This window comes from Typopeltis vanoorti, chromosome 1 (assembly GCF_054136105.1).
Source record: "Typopeltis vanoorti isolate ZY-2024b chromosome 1, IOZ_Tvanoo_1.0, whole genome shotgun sequence".
NCBI classification, from domain to species: domain Eukaryota; kingdom Metazoa; phylum Arthropoda; class Arachnida; order Uropygi; family Thelyphonidae; genus Typopeltis; species Typopeltis vanoorti.
Window position 1 is genome coordinate 68,652,686 of NC_143549.1, and position 24,389 is coordinate 68,677,074.

The 24,389-nt window shown below is 34.7% G+C and overlaps 1 protein-coding gene across 1 annotated transcript in view; it reads left to right on the plus strand.

Moving 5' to 3' along the window:
• The window catches only part of LOC150110067 (copine-8-like), a 301,155-nt gene that overhangs the window by 13,298 nt on the left and 263,468 nt on the right, over positions 1-24,389 (plus strand). Inside the window, exon 2 of the mRNA XM_090406591.1 lies at positions 2,886-2,970. Coding sequence (XP_090262717.1) covers positions 2,886-2,970 — 85 coding nt within the window. The remainder of the gene's footprint in view (positions 1-2,885; positions 2,971-24,389) is intronic.

A 24,389-nucleotide genomic window follows, 5' to 3' on the forward strand; every position in this document is an offset into this window, starting at 1 on the left:
ATAGTAGAAAAAGAGATGATATGATAGAAACATTTGAGTTGCTTAAAGGGTTTTTATAGGATAGACAGGGAAAATGTTTCAACATTTGGCTAGAGGGACCAGAATAAGGACTCATCCCTGGAAGTTGAATAAAGGTGTGGTCAGTAGGAGTGTGAGGACAAGATTTTTTTGCTTGAAGAGAGGTGAATGAGTTTAATGTGTTGCCACAGTCAGTTGTGAGTGTTTTTTCTGTTAATGGGTTCAAGGAGAGGTATGATAGATTGTATGGATAGATTGGGTCTCTCACAATGAGTCTTTGGACTCCATGGAGGTGCCCGTATAATAATAATAATAATAATAATAATAATCTCTACTAATAATTTAATAATCTAATAATAATTTGTATGGACATAACTCTTTTTATATCATTAATAGCACTCCACCTCCCTTTTGATCCTTTCTATCTTCATAAAATGCATCATACCCTTCCATCTCTATTCCTGTCAGGATGTTAACCTCATCTCACTTATTCCAACAATTTTTGGGTGAACAAACCCAATCAATGCAACCATTTCATTTCCCTTCTTCCTTATGCTTCTAGTATTTGTATACAAACATAACGTCTCATTTCTGGATGTATAACAAGTTTTACTGATACAACTTATTAGATGTGACTTCTCCATACTTTCCTTGAGCCATTTCTTTTTTCTCCTTATTCATCTCAGAACCTTCTTCAAATCCAACTGTTTTCATTTGATCCCAGGTCACCCCTTCCCTTTTTGTCTACACATGCCTTCACATCCTCTTGGAGCATCAACCTTTCTCACATGTTCCACTATATTCTCCTGTCCACCCTGTCTCCTTGTTTGTCTTGCGCACTTGTTCTCTCATTCTCTACCTTCATTCTACCCACTTTTTCATTCATCAGCTCCACTTTAATCTTTCCATCCTTACTCCCCCACTCTTTTGCATTGCTCCTTACTTAATCAGATTCATTCTTTGCACTGATTTCTCTACCTTCCAGCAGCAGTCTCTCCAAATGACTCACAGCAAAAACATTCAAATGCAGCCCATCACTCTTATACAGTTCAATTCATCCTTCGTACCCATTCCACACATTAACAAACTGTACTCCTTTTTCCTCACACATTTCTGCAGACATATCACTCACAATCTTTGTTCTCTGCCTCATTTCATTACTGTCATACCTGGCAACAAACTGATTACCTTTCCTATCACACTATTATCTTTTATCCTTCTTAACAACCTCCTGATATGCAATCCTACATTTTCTTTGTTCCCAATCAAGTCATTTGTCCCTATTACCACTACCAACATTTTTGCTCGCTTAATCCTCATATCCAACGCTTCAGTCACTTTATTCACTTTACCTCCAGGAAAACAAACCTTGTGCATTTTTCCATTTATCATACCTCTAATAATCGTATCTCCATACAGTACCGCTTGCAGGTCTTTCATTACCTCTTTCATACCTACATCATTTGTTTTCACTTCTTCACTTTTCCATACATATCTAGAATTCTCGCTCTCATTCACTCTCTCAATTTTATTGCCAGTCACACATGCTTGTTCACCATCAACACTGCTTACAACCTTACCATTATTGCACTCTGTTTTTCAACTTCTGCTACATTCATATTGCTTTCATCATTCTTACTACCATTGATTGTTAAATTCAGCAGATGGCACATTCACTTTTCAAAACTTTTTTAGCAATTTTTTTTGCTTCTCTTTTACAGTGTCTCTCTCTCTCTCTTGTTTCTCTGCTCAGACAAGCACTTATCATGCATAGCCTCTGGTAATTTATCAACCAGTATTTATCGAAAACCTACCTTTACTGGCAGATACATTCATCAAAAGTCTGCTCCATCACACATCTCAAAAAATTGGCATTATCGAATCTTTAATTAATAGAGCACATAAAGTGTGCTTCTCCTCATTAAGCTTACAACAAGAACTTTTCACTATAAAAAAGTTAATAGAATCTAATGGTTACAACCCTAATCAAATATAGTAGATAATTGACTCATATGTTCCAACATCTCAGGATTCTTCAACAGACTGCAGAGTTCCAATCCCTTATATTTCAGACATCTCAGAACCTATTGACAGAATTTTGAAAAAGTATCATCTTATTCCCACATATTTTCCTATCAACAAAATTTCTCACTTGTTGCTATCTACAAAAGACAAACTGGCACCTTTATCATTAACTAGTGTTTACCAGACACGATGTGAATGAAATTTATCATACTTTGGATAAACAGGTCGTTCTGTGGAAAAAAGAATGAAGGAACATCAGTATTATATCGAATACATGAAACCTCATAAGTCTGGTCTAGCACAACATAGCATTGACACTAAACATAATATCCAGTGGGATAAAGCTTGTCTTCTCCACAGATGCAGGTTTAAATATGAACGCCTTTTTAAAGAAAGTTGCGAAGCCCTTTTACATCGGCCGAATTTGAATCGAAATGACTGTCTTTCTCTCCCAAAAGTTTGGGAGATTCTCATCATATGCAACCATCAGTGAAATAATTTTTAAGAATTATTTAATAATATTTTATTAATATTAATCTTCTGGCATGCGGCAACAACTTAATTGGTAATCCACCGACTGTTCTGTACTTTGTATTCCATTCCTTTAACTGTTTGTTTGTTCTACATTGATGATGTTGTTACTTTCAGTACGAAATATTTGTATCTTTAATTCATTAAAGTTATTATTATTGGTTTTATATATTAAGTTATTAATTAAAATGAACATTTCGCTTTTTTTTTTTTTTAATTCAGTTATGAGGAGTAATCTAAACTAATGCCATTGGGAATCTTAAAGTTGCATTGTTAAATTAATATCTGTATAATTATTTTTAATGATATAGAAATCTCAGAAATAAGGACGCACTTTCCAAATCTGATCCAATGTGCGTTGTGTTTTTGATGGAAACAGGAGGAGGAAGTTATGAGGTAAGCTTGATTAAAGCATTCATATTATAGAGAAATAGAAAGATATATTCCTTTCCATTTGTTTAACCAAAAAAAAAATAATAATAATAATAGTTCAGTAAGTATTTATGTGTTACCCTATTTTAATTTAATTTGATTTATTTATTTATTTATTTTTATTTGTATAGTAAGTTTTCATCATATCACTATTTTTTTGATGTACCAAGGAGTGTATCAGATACAGTCAAGTCACAGTATAGCAAACTTGTAGGAACCACACGGATAGTTGTTTTAGTGAGTTTGCTACAGTGAAGTTTTGTTGGCATAACACTAAACATATGGAGCTTTGATTGTAATTTTTTTCGTAGTTTGTTATATTGATGAATTTGCTGTTGTAGTGTTGACTATATTATGACATTAAGGTTGAAATTTTCTGGAAAAATAACTACACGGAGCAAGATATAATTAACTTAATAAATATTTAAAAACCAACATTTTGATTGCTAGACCCAGCATTATTGAGGCACTTGAAAGACACCAACAAAGACAAAAGTTGAAATAACTTAGAAAATCATGAAAGTCATGTTTTGGATGCTGGAGTTACACTCCTGGTGCTTTTGAGTTGAAGGAAAGATGAGATGGTATGTAAAAAGGTGTTTTAATCAAACCATCAGTTCTGTTTCAATTATCAGGGTTCTATAGGGAAGAATGGAGTTACTTCCAAGTACAAGCTTTGCAATTTGAAGTAAGATTTGTAAAACAATTTTTTTCCATCTGATGAAGTGATCTTTATCCAAGACATGATGTGCTAATCTGCAGTTGGGCTGTTCACACCATATATATATCGGAGTTCATATTTACTCGGTAAATAACGTTATGAATATTAATATAGTTTGAATGACTATAACACCGAGAATAAAAAAGAATAAGGTTTAACCGTGAGGCACTACTAGTTTCATTGAAAAAATCAAGTTCTTCAGGTGTCAAATACAAAGAATTATATAAAAAATAACAGAAACATTATGAAATAACAACAACAAATCTAATATAAAAAACTGTAATACAGTTTAAAAAAGGAAAACATGCTAAAGTTCCAATTGAAGTTAATTACGTGCGTGAGCTATCTCGAGAGCACCAATACTGGAGAGTAGAAATGTGCACATCAGATAAATTGTAGCTAAGGCCGTTCATTCATATGGGTTGAATCAGGGGATATTTCTTTAGATTCAAGTATCCTTCTTTCGAGTTCATCATAACAAGTATGTATATTGGATGTTTGAGACCAGTCTATGAGGTGTTGGCAGCCTTCGTCGGAGTTTATAGAGAATAGAACATGGCTTGAGAGAGTGCTGGCTCGGGTCCTATTGTAGGATATGTCCTTTTGTGTTCTTTAATGCCAAAAAGGACAGATTTAGCAGTCTGACCATAGTATGGTTTGCCACATTTACAAATGATCTTGTAAACTCCTGGATACTGAAGAGAGCGATGTTTTACTTTAGGTCTACTAAGTTTGGAGCGAAGTTTAGGAAACGTAGTGAAATATGTTTTAATGTTGACTTTCTTAAGAATTTTTGCCAGTTGGGAGAGAGAGGGAGCTGATGTATGGCAAAGATATATATGCTCTTGGGGAAGAAGAATCTTCAATAGTAGGTAAATGATGGTGAGAGATAAATTTTTCAATGTTTTTAAGAGTGAAGCAATTGTTGAGAAAGGTCCTTTTTAGTAAATTAAGTTCATTTTTAATCTCGTTTCGTCTGTTAATAAAGATCTGGTTTGACTTGCCAGGGTTGAAATAATACCAAATTTCTGTGGAGGGTAGTGATGGGAGGAAGCATGACGGTATCTGTCTGTGTGTGTGTGGGCTTTCTAAAAATTGAGATTTTGATATGTTCAGAGCAGCTTGTAAGTTTTAAGTCCAAAAAAGCAAGACAGCTGTTGGATTCTAGTTCATAGGTGAATTTAATTTTCTGATGAAAGTTGTTAAGATGATCTAGAAAAATATTGAGGTTGTTTAAACCGTGTTCCAAAATGAGCAAAACATCATCTATAAAATGGTGCCAGATTTTGGGTTTAAGTGATGAGAAATTAATTGCCTTTTCATCGAAGGCTTCAAGAAATATATTAGCAAGTACTGGAAAGAGCGGACTACCCATAGCTAATCGTGGGTTCTGTTTAAAGATAAGATCTTTAAACAATATTTCATCAGAAAATTAAATTCACCTGTGAACTAGTCCACAACTGTTTTGCTTTTTTCGACTTAATACTTACAAGATGCTCTGAAAATATCAAAATCTCAATTTTTAGAAAGCCCCACACACACAGACAGATACCTTCATGCTTCCTCCCATCACTACCCTCCACAGAAATTTGGTATTATTTCAACCCTGGCACATCGAGCCAGATCTTTATTAACAGACGAAACGGAGATTAAAAATGAACTTATTTTTCTAAAAAGGACCTTTCTCAACAATGGCTTCACTCTTAAGAACATTGAAAAATTTATCTCTCACCATCGTTTACCTACTATTGAAGATTCTTCTTCCCCAAGAGCATATATATCTTTGCCATACATCAGCTCCCTCTCTCCCAAACTGGCAAAATTTCTTAAGAAGTTCAACATTAAAACATATTTCACAATGTTTCCTAAACTTCACTCCATACTTAGTAGATCTAAAGTAAAACATCTCTCTCTTCAGTATCCAGGAGTTTACAAGATCATTTGTGAATGTGGCAAACCATACTATGGTCAGACTGCTAAATCTGCCCTTTTAAGCATTAAAGAACACAAAAGAGACATATCCTACAATAGGACCCGAGCCAGCACTCTCTCAAGCCACGTTCTATTCTCTATAAACTCCGACGAAGGCCGCCAACACCTCATAGACTGGTCTCAAACTTCCAATATACATACTTGTTATGATGAACTCGAAAGAAGGATACTCGAATCTAAAGAAATATCCCTCGATTCAACTCATATGAATAACAGCCTCAGCTACAATTTATCTGATGCGCACATTTTTACTCTCCAGTATTGGGGCTCTCGAGATAGCTCACACACGTAGTTAACTTCAATTGGAACTTTAGCACATTTTCCTTTTTTAAACTGCATTACAGTTTTTTATATTAGATCTGTTGTTGTTATTTTATAATGTTTCTGTTATTTTTTATATAATTCTTTGTATTTGACACCTGAAGAAGTTGATTTTTTCAACATATCTAGTAGTGTCTCACAATTAAACCTTATTCTTTTTTATTCTCGGTGTTATAGTCATTTAAACTATATTAATATATATATTTATATATATATAAATATGTATATGTGAGGGCAGTCTGAAAAGTTCTGTGAATGGTCCGATATCTCAATGACAACACGGGCCAAGTGCATGCGCATGCACATGACTATCCAGAGACACATTGAAAAGCGTCACCTAGCATGGGGTACAGCGACCGTCAGGGTAAACTCTCTCTGCGGGCAGTCGAACTTAGTCAGTGTAAGAGGTAGGGTCACAGTGCAATGGCGCAACGAGTGAACACCAAGTTCTGCTAGAAATTGGAGAAAATGGCGATAGAGAAGCATGAAATGTTGTTGCAAGTGCATGGGACGGAAGCCGTGAGCAGAAAATATGTTTACGACTGGTTCTAATGCTTTCGTGACAGGAAGGAAACGACTGAGGATGAGCCAAGTTTGGGTTGCTGTCAACAAGCAGAACCCCAGACATGATCGAGCAAGTGCGACAAATGCTGGCACGAGATTGGTGACTGACTCTACAATTGCTGGCGGAGGAATTGGGCATTAGCAAGGACACGGTGCGCACTATCGTCTGTGAAGATTTGGCTAAGCGGAAGATCTGTTCCTGGTTTGTGCTGTACACCCTGAGAGACGAACAGAAAGCAAAATGGATGGAAACCTCTGGAGATTTCATTACCATGTGTGACCAGGATCCATCCTTTTGCAAACCATCATCACAGGAGATGAGACCTGGTGCTACCAGTTCGATCCAGAATCTCAGCGGCAATCGATGGAATTGCGTTCGCCATGTTCCCTGTCACCCAAAAAGAGTCGCCTGCAAAAGTCCAAGGTCAAGACAATGTTGATCGGACTTCTTTTTGTTTCCCCACCTGAAGAGCATCATGAATGGCTTATGTTTTGCAAATGTGGTGGCAATCCATGAACGTGTGACAGCAGTTCTGCAATCGATTCCTAAAGAGGCCTTTGCTGACAGTTTCCAGAAGCTTTATGAACATTGCCAAAAGTGTGTTGTGAAGGATGGCGATAGATTTGAAGGCCAAGAAAGGTAATTTGTTTGTATCTTCTGTTTTGTTTGTTTTCTAATACCATTCACCAAACTTTTTAGATGCACCTCGTATATGTTACAGATAATGTAATAAATCCAGTTATTATTAATAGTTACCAGCTATTATTCATACAAACCAAATAATGAGGTTAAAGTAAATAATTTACGAGAATTAATCACATGAACTGGTAAGTATTAATAATTCCTAGAGGAGTCTGGTAAATGTAATAAAAACATGTTTTATAAAAAAAATATTTTATTTAATAGCAAAAAAATAGGAGATAAATACCTTATTATATGATTATATTGTTGTCCGGTTAAAAACGAATTACTTATTTTTGCAGGAAAGACATCTGTGGCACTTGGAATTACAAAGGATTTCTGACTTTTTACATTTGCAGCGATTTGAGTTACAATGGACTGTGCTATTGCAATATTGGAAACCTTGACCACCTAAATTAGAATTCTTGCAGGCACATTCTCTTAGACTTATCTCAATATCAGGAACTTCATTAACTGAAATAAAAGTTTCCTTACAAACAGTAAATTTGTTTCTCGAATAGAGTTGGTTTAAAATACATTATTTTGTACCTAATTTATATAGGTTTTCATTCTCAATAGAAATTATAACAGCTATAATATTCTGGTTATCAGTCTTGGCCCTATCTACATCTGGAATTCTTATCTGAACATTTTCTCCTACATTTGCAATTGGAAATTTAGTCATTGAAAGCTGTAACATTTTTTCAGCTTGCTTCTTAAGTGACTGCTTAGCAGAGTTTCAAGATTCTTGAATTTTTTGTGTGATTTCATTTAAAAGAATTAATTTCCTTACTTTCTTCGTTATTTTCTAATTCAGCATTAGTTATATTTTTTATTTTGTTATCTTCCTTGTCGATCATTCCTGTTTCACAAGAATGTTGTTTTCCTTCGATTAGACTATCACTCTTATTTCTGTTTTTGTTTAGATCTCCAACAGATCTTAACTCGTATCATCTATTTCCACTTCCACATTGTCACCGTTCTCTGTCCTAATTCCACTTTCCGTCTCTGAGATTATCTTCTGACATTCAACATCCTTATTACTTTGATCTTTTAATATCATCTCAAGATCTTCTTCACTCGTGATTTCTGACAAGGTATTTTCAAACTTACTTACTGGTAAGTATGTTTTCAAACCTACCTTAGCTTTACAGCCAAACATAGCTTCATAGGGACTGCGATCTATTCCAGAGTGATGTGCTCTGTTTTTTATAAATTGAATAAATTTTATCCCTTTCGACCATTTTGTTGTTTTACAGGGTGTCCCAAAATTCACGCAAGATTTAAATTTAGCGCCATTTGTGCGGTAAAGTGTTGCCAACGAGAAAAAAAAGACAGCGTGACAGCTGACAGTTCAGAGTTATTAAAAATGGAGCACTACACGAAAGAACAATACATTTTCATTGTTGAGCAATATTTTAAAAATAATGAAGGTTTGGCAGCTAAGTTCGCAATTTTTGTACAAAATATGGTCGGAATAGTGATTTAACTTCATCAACTGTGAAAAGATTAATTAAAAAATTCAAGGAAACTGGATCAATTAGTGATCTTATACACTCTGGCCGTCCTTCAACAAGTCGTTCAACAGAAAACATCGAAGCAGTTCGTGAGAGTGTTGCTGAGAGTCCAGGAACATCAATTCGGCACCATGGTCTTGAATTGGGCATTTTGAGAAGCTCTTTACACCGTATTCTCACGAAAGATTTGCATCTTTATGCTTACAAAGTTCAATTGACTCAAGAACTGAAGCCTACTGACCACACACACAACGAAGAGAGTTCGTTGAATGGATTATGGAACAACAACAAGCAGATGCTTATTTTTCGAACAAAATCATCTTCAGCGATGAGGCTCATTTTCATCTTGATGGCTTCGTTAATCAACAAAATTGTCGCATTTGGGGTTCAGAAATTCCACGAGTGATTGTTGAGAAACAAATGCATCCACAGCGTGTCACTGTTTGGTGCGGATTTTGGGCTGGAGGCATCATCGGTCCATTCTTCTTCAAAAATGCGGCTGGTAAGGCAATAACAGTTAATGGTGCTCGCTATCGCGACATGATAATCCAGTTTTTTGTGCCTAAATTGCAAGATATGGATGTGGACGACATGTGGTTTCAACAAGATGGTGCCACATGCCATACAGCCTGAGAAACAATTCAATTACTGCATGAGTCATTTCCTGGTCATGTAATTTCCCGTTTTGGTGATCAGAATTGGCCACAGATCATGTGACTTAACGCCGTTGGACTTTTTTCTTTAGGGTTTTTTGAAGTCTAAGTTTTATGCCAACAAGCCCACGACCACCCATGCCTTGAAGGAGGAAATTGAGCGCTGTATCAACACATTTATGCAAAACGGTCATGGAAAATTTCGACAAAAGAGTGCATATGTGCCAGCAAAGCCGTGGAGGCCATTTACCCGATATGCTATTCCATGCATAACCCTATACTGTATACTTTATGAATCAATATGAAATTACAATTTTTAATTAAAAACCTGTGTTTTCTATCAAAATTACTTCTTGCGTGAATTTTGGGATACCATGTATTTGTTTCAAGCCATGTGGATAACATTTATTCAATGTCTTGGTTTGCTCTTTCAACCGAGTTTGTGATTGACTTTGCCATGGTTTTCCATGAACAATATTAAGCTCATTCCACAGACTTCTTCAATAATTTTATTTGCGAATTCCTGGCCATTGTCACTTTTGCAAGATGCATGGGACTCCAAATATTGTGAATACATCCAATTGATGATATGCAACTTCTTCAGCTCGTTTTGTTTTCAAAGCTCTAAGTTGAACAAATTTCGTAAGATGGTCTTGATAAACCATTATAAATTTATAATCACCATCAGCTTGTGACTGCATATCAGTTAAATCAATTTGACATCTAGAATTAAATTCTCTGCTTTTAATTGATTTAACAACGAGCCCTTTTTTTTGGAATGCTCAGTTTCTTTTGGCAGGGTTCACAAAGATTCAAATATATCATAACAATTTCAACTGTGATATTATACTTTTCTTTAAGCTCTTTCATCATTCTGTTTCGTCCTCCATGGCCAATAGCAATATGAGTGTCATGAATTAACTGAAAATTTTCTTCCAAGAAAGTGTAATACATAATTGGATCTCTTTCATTTATAACAGGTACAAGTTTTTCAACATTTCCAATTTTTACGATATCATATCTTGATAACCATTGATAATCTTCTGGTGTTTTACCGGAAACTTCTCTTTGTTCTTTTTAACTTTTGCTAAAAACGAATAATACTCTTCTCTTGTGAATAACTGATTATTTTTCCCTCTTTTCGATCTCAGCATATTAACTTAGTCATTAAATCGTGTTCTCATTATTTCTAAATATCCCATTATGCTTATGGGTACATAAAATCAATGAAAATGTGGAGAAATGTACACACTTACTAGCGACTGACGTAAATAAGAAAAAGCAACCTCAACGTGGGTTTAAGTGTACATCAAAAACCAACAGAAATAAATTTCCAAAGCCAGGAGATGAAAAAAAAAGTGTTACATGAAATTGCACAAGTTTTCACTTAATCAACACGTAATTAGATTAATTGCTGACAATGTTCAACGTGGGTTTAAGTGTACATCAAAAACCAACAGAAATAAATTTCCAAAGACGGGAGTCATGTGGTACTCCCCCCCCCCCAAAAAAAAAACTTAGTGTATTGAAAATTATTACATTTACCATCAATAGTTGGGAAGTATTAATAATTACCAGTTTATGTGATTAATTCTCGTAAATTATTTACTTTAACCTTGTTATTTGGTTTATTAATAATAGCTGGTAATTAATAATATAAATCAATTAATTACTTTAACCTTAACATATATATATATATATATATATATATATCAGGTGTGAATATTCCAGGTGTGCAGTGCTCATCCACCAAATAGCAATATCACTGATATTATACTTGTCTCTGTAGCACAATTGGAAGAAGTACATTGCACCCTTTGATGGAAAAGGCCTGAGTTCGATTCCCATTGTAATGTGAGGAATCTTTATATGGACTTTTTCAATTGAAGGTGAGTTAGCCGATCTCATACGGAGGTAGCAGGGTTTTTTCTCCCAGAAACTCGGGTTTTTCATCCCGCATACAGACAAATCAGCCCTTCAGAACACACAATTTTCAGATAAAAAAGACTTGTGGTGGTTGTTGGCTGTAGATGGCGCTGATGTAGTTGATTGGTAGTAGTGGTTCAGTAGTGGTGGAGATGGAGAGTTGACAGTGGGTGTCCTATCATCTCATAATAATAATAATAATAATAATAATAATATTTTTGCGTTTATTCTCATTAAAGACTTCCCTAATTGTTTCCAGATTTTGTGTGATTTGATTCCTAAAAGTAAACACAATATATTAATCCTTCATGAAGAGGGAATTTTTTGATGCATAAGCATTGCATCACATTCCCATTAATAGCCCTGTTGTATGTTCAAAATACATACACCTTTGAGCCCTTTGAAAAGATGTACAGATGGTGCAGCGGGTCAAATTCTTGGCGTTCTAGTTTTAAACTGCTCAGAAGGCAAGGCAGGGTGAGCTATGAGACAGTAGCACCTAGAGGCTGTGATTGGTTATTGTGTCAACCAATCCAACTGAATGTTGTTTTTTGTCATGAGTTGCTGTTTTTGTTTTCTGAGTTTTGTCTGTTTTGCATGTGTGAAGTGTGAACCGACGTGGTAGGCAAGTTTTTATATATAATATAGACAAGTTTTTAATATGTAATTTTTGCCCATATTTACAAATGGGGAACAGTATTTTAGTCAAAGGAGGTAAGCGTTGTCCTCCTCTTCCAAATTTTTACACCTTTGAATAATTTAAATATACCAACCAAATATAGCATTTATAGCAAACATTTGCTATATATAGCAATATATTGCTATATATATAGCAAATATAGCATTCTCCTTCATTATTGTTTTCTAATATACGATATCTTAAAACAAACACACCACTCTACACAGATTTGGTTAGAGTTATTGAGAAATTAATAATACAAAATAATACACATAAAATTAATAATGAAATAATCATCATCATCATCATCATCAAATTCCTGCCATGTACCCTCAAGGGGTGTACAGGATATGACAGTACTACATGAAAAAATTACATCATTACTAACTTCCTATCTACCATTTTCCTCCAAATCAGTCTGTTACTTGTCAAGACTCCAACATTATCAGATCTTATATTTCTATCGTCTAAGGCACTTTGTACCGTATCAATCCACCTATATCTTGGTCTTCCTCTGGGTCGTTTTCCTGCCAACCTAGCAGAGAACACTTGTTTTGCTAATCTTTCCTCTCCCATTCTATTTAAGTGACCATACCATCTGAGATTAGCTCTGCTAACGCATTCCTGGATGCTGACAATGTCAAGTTCTTTCCTAATATCCTCATTTTTAATATGATATTGCCATTGATGCCATCTGTTCACGACTCTAATCTTTCTCAGGACTCTCATATCTGCGGTCTCTAGTCTTTGGTCAAGTGTTTTACTTCTGTCCCAGCTCTCAGATCCATAAGTTAAAATTGGTTTGAACACAGTCTTGTATACAGCTAATTTAGTGTTCCGACTAATTTCTTTCTTATTCCATATGAATTTATTCAATTGACTTCCCACGATACCAGCTTTGCTGATTCTGTTGTCTATTTCTATATTTAGTTTACCATCTTCAGTAAAAATTGTGCCTAAATAGCTGAAATGTTTTACTTGTTCCACAGGTTCTCCATTCACAACACAGTGGACATTTTCAATGATTCTGCCTATTTTCATTGTCTTTGTCTTTTTATTGCTGACTTTCATACCATATCTATTACAACAGCTATTCAATTTAGTCAGAGAATCTTGCAGACTTGTGGCGGATTTATTTAGAAGTATAACATCATCCGCATAAAGCAAAGAGCTGACATTAACATCTCCAATTTTGATATCAGGTTTAATACCACATTCCTTCATAATGTGATCCATATAGATAATGAATAACAGAGGGGATAATGTACATCCTTGTCTCACACCAGATTTAACATTAAACCATCTTCCTGTACTTCCTTCAATTCTAACTGCTGACTCACAACTCAAATAAAGACTAAGTATTGCTTGATATAATGCCCCATTTACACCATATAACTGCAGCGTATTGAATAGCTTCTCTCTTGGCACCTTGTCATATGCCTTTTCCAAATCGGCAAAACTTAAATACAGATCTTTGTTATATTCCCATGCTTTCTCGACTATTTGTCGTAAAGTGAAGATCTGATCCTGACAGTCTCTATTTGGCCTGAATCCAGCTGGTTCTTCACCAAGCTTTTCTTCCACAATTCTTCTCAACCGTTTCTCAAGTATACTTGCATAGATCTTGCCAGGAACACTCAGTAGGGAAATACCTCTGTAATTCTCACATTCAGTTTTATTTCCCTTTTTATATATGGGTACTATGAGAGCTCTACTCCAATCATCGGGAATTCGTCCCTCTGTCCAGGCTTTCTGAACTATGCAGTGCAGCCACTGTAAGACTCTTATACCACCATACTTGAGCATTTCTGGTCGAATATCATCTACTCCTGCTGCCTTTCCACATTTCAAGCCTTTGATGGCTTTTTCTACTTCAAGTATGGATATGTATTCCTGACTGCATGCTTGGTCAGTGTTTTTTATCACTGTGCTGTCATCACTGCTTGTTTCATTTAGCAGTTTTTCAAAGTAATTACTCCATACTTCAAGGATATCTTTTTCTCCTGTTTTCATTTCACCTTTATCATCTCTAATTCCTTTTACAGCACTCTTTCCTCCATTCCTAAGCTTCTTCAACAACCTCCAGAATATTTTGCCACCTTCTTGATATTTATTTTCTATATTCTTGACAAAGTCCTCCCATGACTTTTGTTTAGCTAGTTTTACACACTGTTTAGCTTTCTTACATTTGTCTCTGTATTCTGTAAGAGTAAAAGCTGACTTATTTGCCAGGAACTTTTGATATGCTTTCTTCTTTTCCTTCACTGCCTCTTTAACTTCCTGTGTCCACCAGGGAGTTCTGATTTTTTCATCCTTGCACACAACCTCACCACATGCCTCTCTGGCAGAATCAATCAATGTTTCCTTCAGAGTTTGCCACTGAATCTCCACGGTTTGATTCCTGTTCTCAAACTCTTTCATTTTCTTTTCAATAATATTTCTGTATTTTAGTCTACAGTTCACATCTGAGAGCTGCTCAACTTTTATTTGCTTTAAAACTTTCTTACATGTTATTCTTTTCAATATGAAATTCAATTTTATCCTGCTCATAGACTAAATAGTGATCACTTCCAATTTCAAATCCTCTGTACACTCTGGTGTCCTGCACCAGGGAGAAAACATCACTATCAACAATAACATAGTCAATGAGACTTTTCTTATTCCTAGCCTCTTCTCTCCATGTGAATTTGTGCACATTTTTATGTTGGAACATGGTGTTAGTAATAACCAGTCCATGTCCTGAGCAGAAATCCAACAGATATTTGCCATTATTATTAGCTTTGCTCTTTTCTCCAAATTTTCCCAAAATATTTTTGTATGTCTCACAATCATTTCCTACTCTACTATTTAGATCCCCAACAAGGACCAACTTTTCCTTTTTCATTGTGTCAGTTGCTTTTTCTAAAGCCTCAAAAAATTCCTCCACTTCTATCTTAGTAGAACCTTCTGTGGGACCATAGGCACAAATAAGTCTCATTGTCCAGTTCCCCATTCTCATATTTGCCCACATTACTCTACTTGAGACTGACTGCCATTGAAGAACATTAGCCTCGTATTTTGTGTTGAATACTATGGCTACTCCTTCTTTTCCTTGATTGTCATTGCCTGAATATAACATTTTGTATTTATTGCTCAGAAAGATCTCACCAGTTTTGGTCTTTTTTGTTTCAGTCACCCCTATTATGTCGGTCTGATACTTATCTAATTCCTCAGCTAGCTCCATTTCTTTGCCATTCAGGCTTCTTACGTTGATAGTACCGATCTTTAACTCTGGTGATGTTGAGTTGGGGTTTGTTTTCAGATTTGTTCCAGTAGCTGACTTTTCGCTGTTCGCCCTGGTTCTCTGGCGAAAACAACGGGGGCCTTGTTTAACCGGGCGACGCCCCAGCCGGCATGAAATTTTGTCATGTTGTACCATCATTTTTTATTTTGGTTTAACCAATAAGAATACAATTTGGTCGGCTAAATCCCAAATTGCCAGCCCATCCTCGTTCGTTCAGTATCAAAGTAGATACCCAACAGGGTGCACCACGAGAAGGTGAGGATTGGACATTAGGTCAGAAGCCCTGGTCGGTTCTCCGCATTCCTTTAAAGGCTATGTGGAGGTCTCCTCTCAGTTATACAGCTTTGACCCTTAAGCACCCCTAATAAAATAATACATTCTTTAATTTCCAGTATACATTACATGTAATGATACAGAAATAGACTTTTCTTTAAAGTGGGTTTAAAATGTAGACCACAACACAGCTCATCAGAAGTCAGTTTGCGTTTTCTTTCATTTATTGTTCATAACAAAGGGGTGAATTTATATAAATTATCCACAAACAATAATTTAAGAGGGAAGATAAATGATAAAAATTTATGAAAAAAATGAAGGTAATACTCAATCTGGAGCCAGCCTCACTTTTAATAATGCACTTAGTCACACGATCCAGGCTTTTACTTGTCTTTTTAAGATAATTGTATTTTTTTAAATAACAGTATTATAAAAGAATCTGCATTATGTACCATTTTCTTGCATTTGATTACACTAAGCTAATTCATGTTGTGAGCTGTGAAAATAAGCTTAGAACAATATTGTATTACAATTGTGCAACTACTTAAGGGTGGGGGAAAGATGTTGTATTTATCTATAAGATATATAGATGTACAGTATTTAATTAGATTATGCCAGTTTTAATTTTTGTGTTTATAATGACTGGTTTATTTTGTTATTATGAGAAAAGTACCATTATTATGAATATTTTAAATAATAGATTATCTATTACATATGTTGTGCATATGTTTGTATGTGTAAGTTTAATATTGAACTAAATGGATGCATTGATTTGATGAAAAATTTATTTATTGGAAATGATAACTGCAATTTAATTGAAATGCATATATGGTATGAAAAACTAGCATATTTACTTGCAAAGTACATTTGTACGAGATTTACTGTTTTCAGGTGAGACACCGTAATTATAACATGTAATAATGGCTCAATTTTATCACTTCATGACTGAAAGAGAAACTGGAAATGCGTCACGTAGTGGAGATTGCCAATTTTTTCCATGTAGTGAAAAAAATTCTATATATTGCTGTGAGAGAAATGAGATTTTTGGAGCTCAAAAGTGGATATTTATGAAGTTTTTCATAAAGAAAGAAAAAAAAAAGTTCAGAAGTTATCAATTGTTATGTTATGACAAGAACGAAAGGGGGATAGATATGGAAGGGTGAGTTTTTAATTACTACAAAAAAAAAACAGTTTTTCGTATGGAAAGAAAAATAAAGTTCTGAACTTTAAAGGAGGTAAAAGGCTAGAAGAAAGTGAAGATTATTGAATTATGTTATGACTTAGAGAAAACAGGCAACTGTTTTAGTGGTTTTTTAAAATAGAATGCTGTAGTGTTCAAATTAAGGATTTCAGATCCAGAAGTTTTATTTTCAGTTCTCTGGACATAAACCTTCTCTAATGAATTCATTGACAGCCACTTGTGATCAAATAACTTGACAGTCAATGACGTTTTTTGTTTTATTTTTAAAAATTTTTTTAATGTAAAGTATCCAAAAAATAATATACAAGAATACCTCGATTATCGCGGTTATTGTTGCTATGAAAAATACCGCAATAATCGAATCTGCGATAATTGGGATAAATAATGCGTGTAAAATGGGTGATCATTGCCAAGGATTTTTCAAATCTGTTAATTAAATTTTATATACGAAGTAAAAAAGAAATGTGTTTATATACGAAGTAAAAAAGAAATGTACATACAATTATTCTATCTTGGATAAAAATTGGTGTAGAGTTGTCTGGTGGAATTTTTTCTTTTTTTTTCTTCATATAAAACTCGGTAGCAACGGAAGGAATTTTCAATTTGCTGACAAACTTTCATTGATCGCTCGAGATTAGGCTCGTCGTTCAAGATTTTTTCTTTAAAATTTTCGCAATTCTAAACATTTCATCCATTTATTTGAGGGTAAATTCCTTTGGTGCCATGTCAATTTGTTCTTCATTATTCATCGATTTTAGCATCGTAAGCATGTTCTCTCTCTCTCTCTCGAGGTTAATTAGGTCATCATCATCCAGCTCCTTATCATGTCACTGAAGCAAGTCCTGAACATAACCTTTTTCAATTTCTTTCAGTCCTAGATCGAAGCCAAGCTTAGTTATGTCATTGATAACATGGGCTACTTCATTTTCAAATCCTTTAAAATCATTTGCACAATGAGGAATAATCTTTGCCACGGCACTCTCAGGTTGCTAGACGTTACTTCACTATATGCTTCCTTGACATTCTCAATGCAATTTTTGATATTGAATGCCTTCCAGAATTCTGTCAAAGTCATAGCTTCATCTCCTGTACTCTTTTCTATTGCATGTGAAAACGTTCTTCGTAGGTAATATGCCTTAAAGGATGCGATTACACCTTGATCCATTGGCTGGATGATGGAAGTAGTATTAGGTGGTAAATAAATAACTTTTACATTTTTGCACAAATCATTCAGTGCTGTTGGATGACTAGGTGCATTATCTAATATCAACAAGATTTTAAAATCAAGATTTAATGACTTGCAGTATTTTTCAGCTTCAGGACAAAAACAGTTTTTAAACCAATCCTCAAAAATAGTTTTTGTCATCCAAGCTTTTCTATTGAATGACAAAACTTTCTCATTCAATATTCAAAATCCTTATGCAATCAGAATTTTCTCCCTGTTCCAATGAACAGGGGGAAAATTTTTATCTAAACTTTTAAGCGGGCGAGGATTTTGTGAATGATAAATAAAGAGAGGCTTAATCTTGTAATCTCGAGAAGCATTGCCACATAGTAAAAGTGTTGCACGCTCCTTAGAAACCTTGTAGCCAAGCTGTGATTTTTCATTTTTTGCTAAAAATGTTTTAGTGGATTTTTCCTTCTTCAATGATCTGTTGCATTTCACCAGGAAAAATAGCTGCTGTTTTTTTCATTGGCACTTGCAATTTCACCTTGTACACGAACACTATGAATGCTCGATCACTTTTTGAACCGATCAACCCACTCTGAACTTGCAAAGAAAGTTTCTTTCACTACTGACGCCGAATCATTTTCGTATTCGTAAAAATTTCGTAAAACATTTTAGTAATATTAAACTAAAGTTTTTATTCAAACACGGTAGTTGTCTCCATAATTTCCAAAAATGAATTCGGATCACCGTGCAAGCCTAAAAGGAAGGAAAAAAATGCATTTTCGCTTTCTAATTGTTTTCTTTTTAAAGTTTCAAACAATTTCAATGCTTTTGTTTTTATAGTCATTTGACTAAGAGGAATTCTCTTTTGGTTACAATCTTCTATCCACACTAACAATAAAGTTTCCATTTCAATCATAAGATGGCTTCTGTTTCTCATAGTTTGGGACCCAGAAGAGGTCGATCCACTTTGTCCTAGTTGCTTATAGTTTGCAGCGTGGTCTAAAATATGGCAAATAGTTGATTCATTTAGACCATACTCTCTTGCAATTTTGGCTTTGGTTATGTCTGCTTCATACTTATTTATCATATGCAACTTATCTTCTAAACTGATCACTCTACGTTTCTTCTTGATCACTGTAGAGTTGATATCATCCTTGTTTCTTTTAGCATTCATTGTAGGGGTAAATAAGAAGAGAAATAAATATCCACATGTACTTCAGGCAAAAGCAGCCAGTTACTGGTGGGTGGTGAGCAAGCGCCGTCGGATAAAAACGAAGCGATACCTGGAGAGTGGCGACTCGAAGTGGTTGCATATATAGTAGGCTACATCTCCCTGCTGCAATAATTTGAATTTGGAGCACAATAATTAGAATTTTGGTATCGAATTACAGGCCGCGATAAATCGAGAATTGCGATAATCGAGGTATTCCTGTATTTTGAATGCATTTAGCATGAGGCTGAAATGTGACTTGTCACTTGTCTCTGATTTCTGGAGCCCTGCCTATATTATCATTATAATGACTGTGTAGTTTTTTTTTTTTTTTTTATAATTTTTGCATAGATATGTTTTACTATTGACTTGTGAAAATTATTCCACAGTAAATTTTCACAGTCTTCAGTTTATTCTAGTTTATAAAAATGGTTGTGATGATCACTAAATAACTTAAGGAATTCACAATGTATACTGGAATATAAATTAAAATAAACTTTAATATACACTTCCTATATTTCGGCAACATCATGTTGCCATCTTCATGGGAAAATAAGATTAAGACACGTGCACGCAGGCACTAAAAACAGCAAATGAGGTCAAAGAGAGGAGACTACTGTTTTTCCTAGATGGTGCCCCCCTCCAGCAGGCTATATTAGGTATTCTTGGCCATTGGGCTGAAGTTCTCAAGATGTACGTCTCCCAAATTTGGGGCAGTCTCATGCATCCATTGAGGTTTGGCATGTTTCTTAGGACAGGCTGATTCTAAGAGTAGTCTTTCAAATTTAAACTTGCTGCGGTGTATTACTGTGGCTTTCTTCCACCATATTCTGTGGCGTGTATCCAGAGCATGGTCTGCAAGCCCAGAGTGGCTGTACTGGTGAAACCAGATATAGTGTTTGTGTTCCAAAATTCTGATATACACTGTCCTGCCTGTTTGGCCAAAGTAGGGCAGCGTACAACTGCAAGGGACCTGGTATACACCAGGTAGGTCTGGGGGGGGGGAGTCCATCAGTATAGCACACAACTTGTGATGGATGCTTTCCAAAGTATATCACCTTAACCTTGCTACATTAAACTAGCAGCTATTTACCTTTGCCCATACTGCAAGTCTATCTAAGTCATCTTGCAGGATTTCTACATCGCCTTCATTTACTGTCACTCTTTCCAGGTTTGCATTGTCAGCAAACAAGTAAATATTTCCTGCCAAATCATTTCCTGTATCATTGATGTACAAATTGAACAATTTTTTCCATTCTTTCTTATCTTGTGTCATTTCTTCAGTTGCTCCATACGCTTCCATGTCTCTTCTTACCACTTCTCTCCCTCTCTTTCTCGGTCCACCTATTCCCCCTCTTTCCATCCACATTCAGGTTCATAGTTCTATTTACACTTTCAGCTGCTGAGCTCTGATTCAACATGTACAAACCATCTTAATCTATTTTCCCTCATTTTTTCAAATTTGTATCACTCCCAAACTACCTGTGATAAATTCATTTTTAATTTTATCCTTTCTTATTCCACACATCTACCTTAACATTCTCATCTCTGTCACATTCATCCTTTGCTCATGTATTTTCTTAGCCCACTGGCTGTAAAGAAAATCAGGCCTCACAGCTGACTTATAGAACTTCCCTTTTAAATGAATTGGGACTCGCTTGTCACACATAGAACAGTGCTGGCTTGTCTCCACTTTAACTATCTCATGCTAATTCTACCAGTCACCTCTTCATCAATCTCATCATCCCTCTCTGTAGCACTGAGCCTAAATACCTAAACTTTTTCTTTCCCCTTCAAAATACAGTTTTCAGTCATTACTGAGGTATTCTTTTCATCATTTCTTTCTCCACTAAAACAGCACTCCATATTTTTTGTTTTTTTTCCTAGTCAGTCTTAATCCCTTACATTCCGAAGCCTTCTTCTGATCTTGAATTACCCGTCTCTCTTGTATGCTCAATCAAAACTATATCATCTGCAAACATCATGTACCATGGCACGTCTCCCCGCACCAATTCTGTAAGATTATCTAATATCAATGAAAACAAATATGGACTAAGGGCAGAGTCTTGGTGTAGCCCCACTCTCACTGAAAAATATTCATTGACACCACAGGAACTTCTTACAGATGTTACCACCTCATTGTACATATCTTGCAATGATGCAGATATAGTTAAATGGGATTGATTTTTGTTGGACTGCTCTTCAGAGGTCTTCTCTTGGAATTCTATCATATGCTTTCTCTTTTGGTTATTTCTCTATTTTCATTGATTTTGCTGATTTCATGCTTCTTGATAGTTTGTTTTAACAATCTTATTTCTACGACAGTTAGCATCAGTTAATGATAGTGAGTATAATTTTTGAGAGTAAATTTCTTTCTTCTTTGGCTAATCTGTTTTCCTCTCATTATATTCAATATTTACATGGGCTGGTATCCATTGCAGTGTACAATCCTTATTTTTCAAATTTAAAGTTAGATGTTCATGAATTTTCTGTGAGTTTTTTTTTTTTACCATTTTTTAATGCTTCAAGTGCAGATTTTGAGTCACCTATATGGTTATTCCTTCTGTAATGTTTATTACTAGATTAGAGAGATAGATCTTGAAATCTACTTGTATGGCTGTTAATTCACAAGTGAAGTTTGAAGGCTATTTTGCCAACTGTGGATTCAATTTGCATTTCCTTGCTTCCAGGTAGAGTTAGAAAAATCCCTGAATCTCCTTGGTTGAGTGCTTCATCAGATGATCTATCAGCATGTGCGATGATATGGTTTAAGTTATTTAAGTGATGTATAGTAAGTCCTTTTCTTTTATTTTCTTGCTATGAATCCATCGTTTTTTGAGAAAGGTTCTAGGCGATTAAGTTAATCATTGTGTTTTTTGGTGGTTTAGTGGAAAAAATGGCTCTTTGCTTATTTTGATAGACAGGTGCTCTAAATCGGTCTGTTTTCTAATTGCATTATCATATTGTAGAGTAGATGATCTCTTTAGTCTAGATTTTCCTGTCCAGCCATTGAAAGTCTTAACTGAGATGTGATCCTGTTGTTGGTTCCTGATTCTGGTGAATTTAACTGTGGAGAGTTTTCTTCTATCTTCTAGTATGTGAAGTCCACACTCCTGTTGAGCTTTTAAATTATTTGTGGATGAGACTGCACCTATAATAATTTTTGTTGCTCTTGATTGCACTCTGTCAAGTTTTTCTTTTGAGCTAGTGGAATCTGGAGTCCAGATGGATGAAGAATATTCCATAGTGGGTCATTTGAGTGCTGTATATTAGTTTTGAGTTTTCCAGTTTTGCACCTCACTTTGTATCACAGAGTTTTTTGATGATATTAAGCTTTTTAGGAGCTTTATTAGATATATTTGTAATATGAGTTGTAAATCTCAGTTCAGTATCCAGGGTTAGGCCTAAGTATTTTGGAGACTTTTTTCCTATTTTGATATTATATATTTCGATTTGGGGGTTGTAACTATGTCTATTTTTTCTATCAGTGGAAAAGATACTCAGTTTTGTTTTTTCTAGGTTTATCTGTAATTTACATGGGCATCTTTCTAAGCTTTGTAGTGATTGATTTAGGACTATTTCAGATTGTTGAGAATTACTGCTTTTGTGCCAGATTGCTATATCATCTGCATAGCATGCTGTCTTTGTATCATTTATTATGTGAGGATGAATATTATTCATATACATGAGAAATAGGAGTGGACTTAAAACAGAACCTTGTGGGACTCCAGTCCAAGTTCGATATGTGTTGGAATAGATTCCATTGACTTTTATTTTTCTTCATCATCATCATCATACGTATCAAGGATTTAGGCCTAGTATGGCCTGTTCCGGCTTTAGAAGTCATCGTTGAATCGTTTAAGAGGACGTCCTGGTTTTCTTTTTCCTAATGGCTTGTACTTTAAGGCTTGTTTTGGTAGTCTTTCTGTTTTCATTCTTTGAACGTGTTCCATCCATTTATGTTTATATTTTTTAATTTTTTCTATTACTGGTTCTTAGTTTAATTCTTTCATGATATCTTCGTTTCTTTTGTGATCAAATAGGGTATACTTTGCAGTTTTTCTCATAAACTTCATTTCTGCTGTTGTTAATCTTTGTTTGTCTTTTTGTTTTATTGTTGTCCAGATTTCGCTTCCATACATTAAGACTGGTAGGGCTAATGTATTGTATAATTTTAGCCTGGTTTGTTTTTGAACTAGGTTTGGTTTAAATATAGAGTTAATTACTCCTGTTATTTTTAAATATTTTGCAATTTTTATGTTTATATCTTTTTCATTTTCATAAGTGATCACACATCCTAGGTAGTTAAATGAATTCACCTGTTCTAAGATCTTGTTATCTATTATTATTTTAGTTCTTGCTGATCTTGTCCTTTAAAGGCCATAATGTTTGATTTTTCCGTAGATATTATCATACCATAATCTTTGGATATCTCATTTAGATTTAAAATAGCTTTCTGTAAGTTATCTTCAGAATTTGTAATTATTATTTGGTCGTCTGCAAAGAGGAGAGTGTTTAAGTTAACTGTAGGTGAAAGTTTAATTCCTTGATGTAAATTTTTACTCCATTTTATTATTATTTCATTTAAGTAGATATTAAAAAGAGTTGCTGAGGGGGGACATCCCTGTTGGACCCCTTGGTTTATCTCTCTTGTATATGATAGCTCATGATTTAATCTTATTTGTATTTGATTATTTTCATATATACTTGTGATAGCTTTTAGGATATTATTTGGTATTTGTCTTTCTTTTAATATGTTAAATAATATGTTTCTTTTAACTTTATCAAATGCTTTTTCAAAGTCAATAAATGCAATATGTGTTTCTAAATTATATTCTCTTCTTTTCTCTATTATTAATTTTAGGCAAAAGGCTGGGTCTATACATGATCGTCCTTTTCTAAATCCATTTTGTACCTCTAGAATAAAGTTTTCGGAATATTTCATTAGTTTGTTATTTAAGATTCTGCTATATATTTTGTAACAGGAATTTAGTATACTGATACCTCTATAGTTTTTAGGGTCATCTCTATTACCTTTCTTAAAGATAGGAATCACAATTGCTTTTTTCCATTCTATTGGGGGGGGGGGGATACCAGTTGAGTAAATTTTATTTAAAAATAATAAGAGTCTTCCTTTGAATCTTGTTCCTGCATATTTATATAGTTCTGAACCTAGCTTATCTTCTC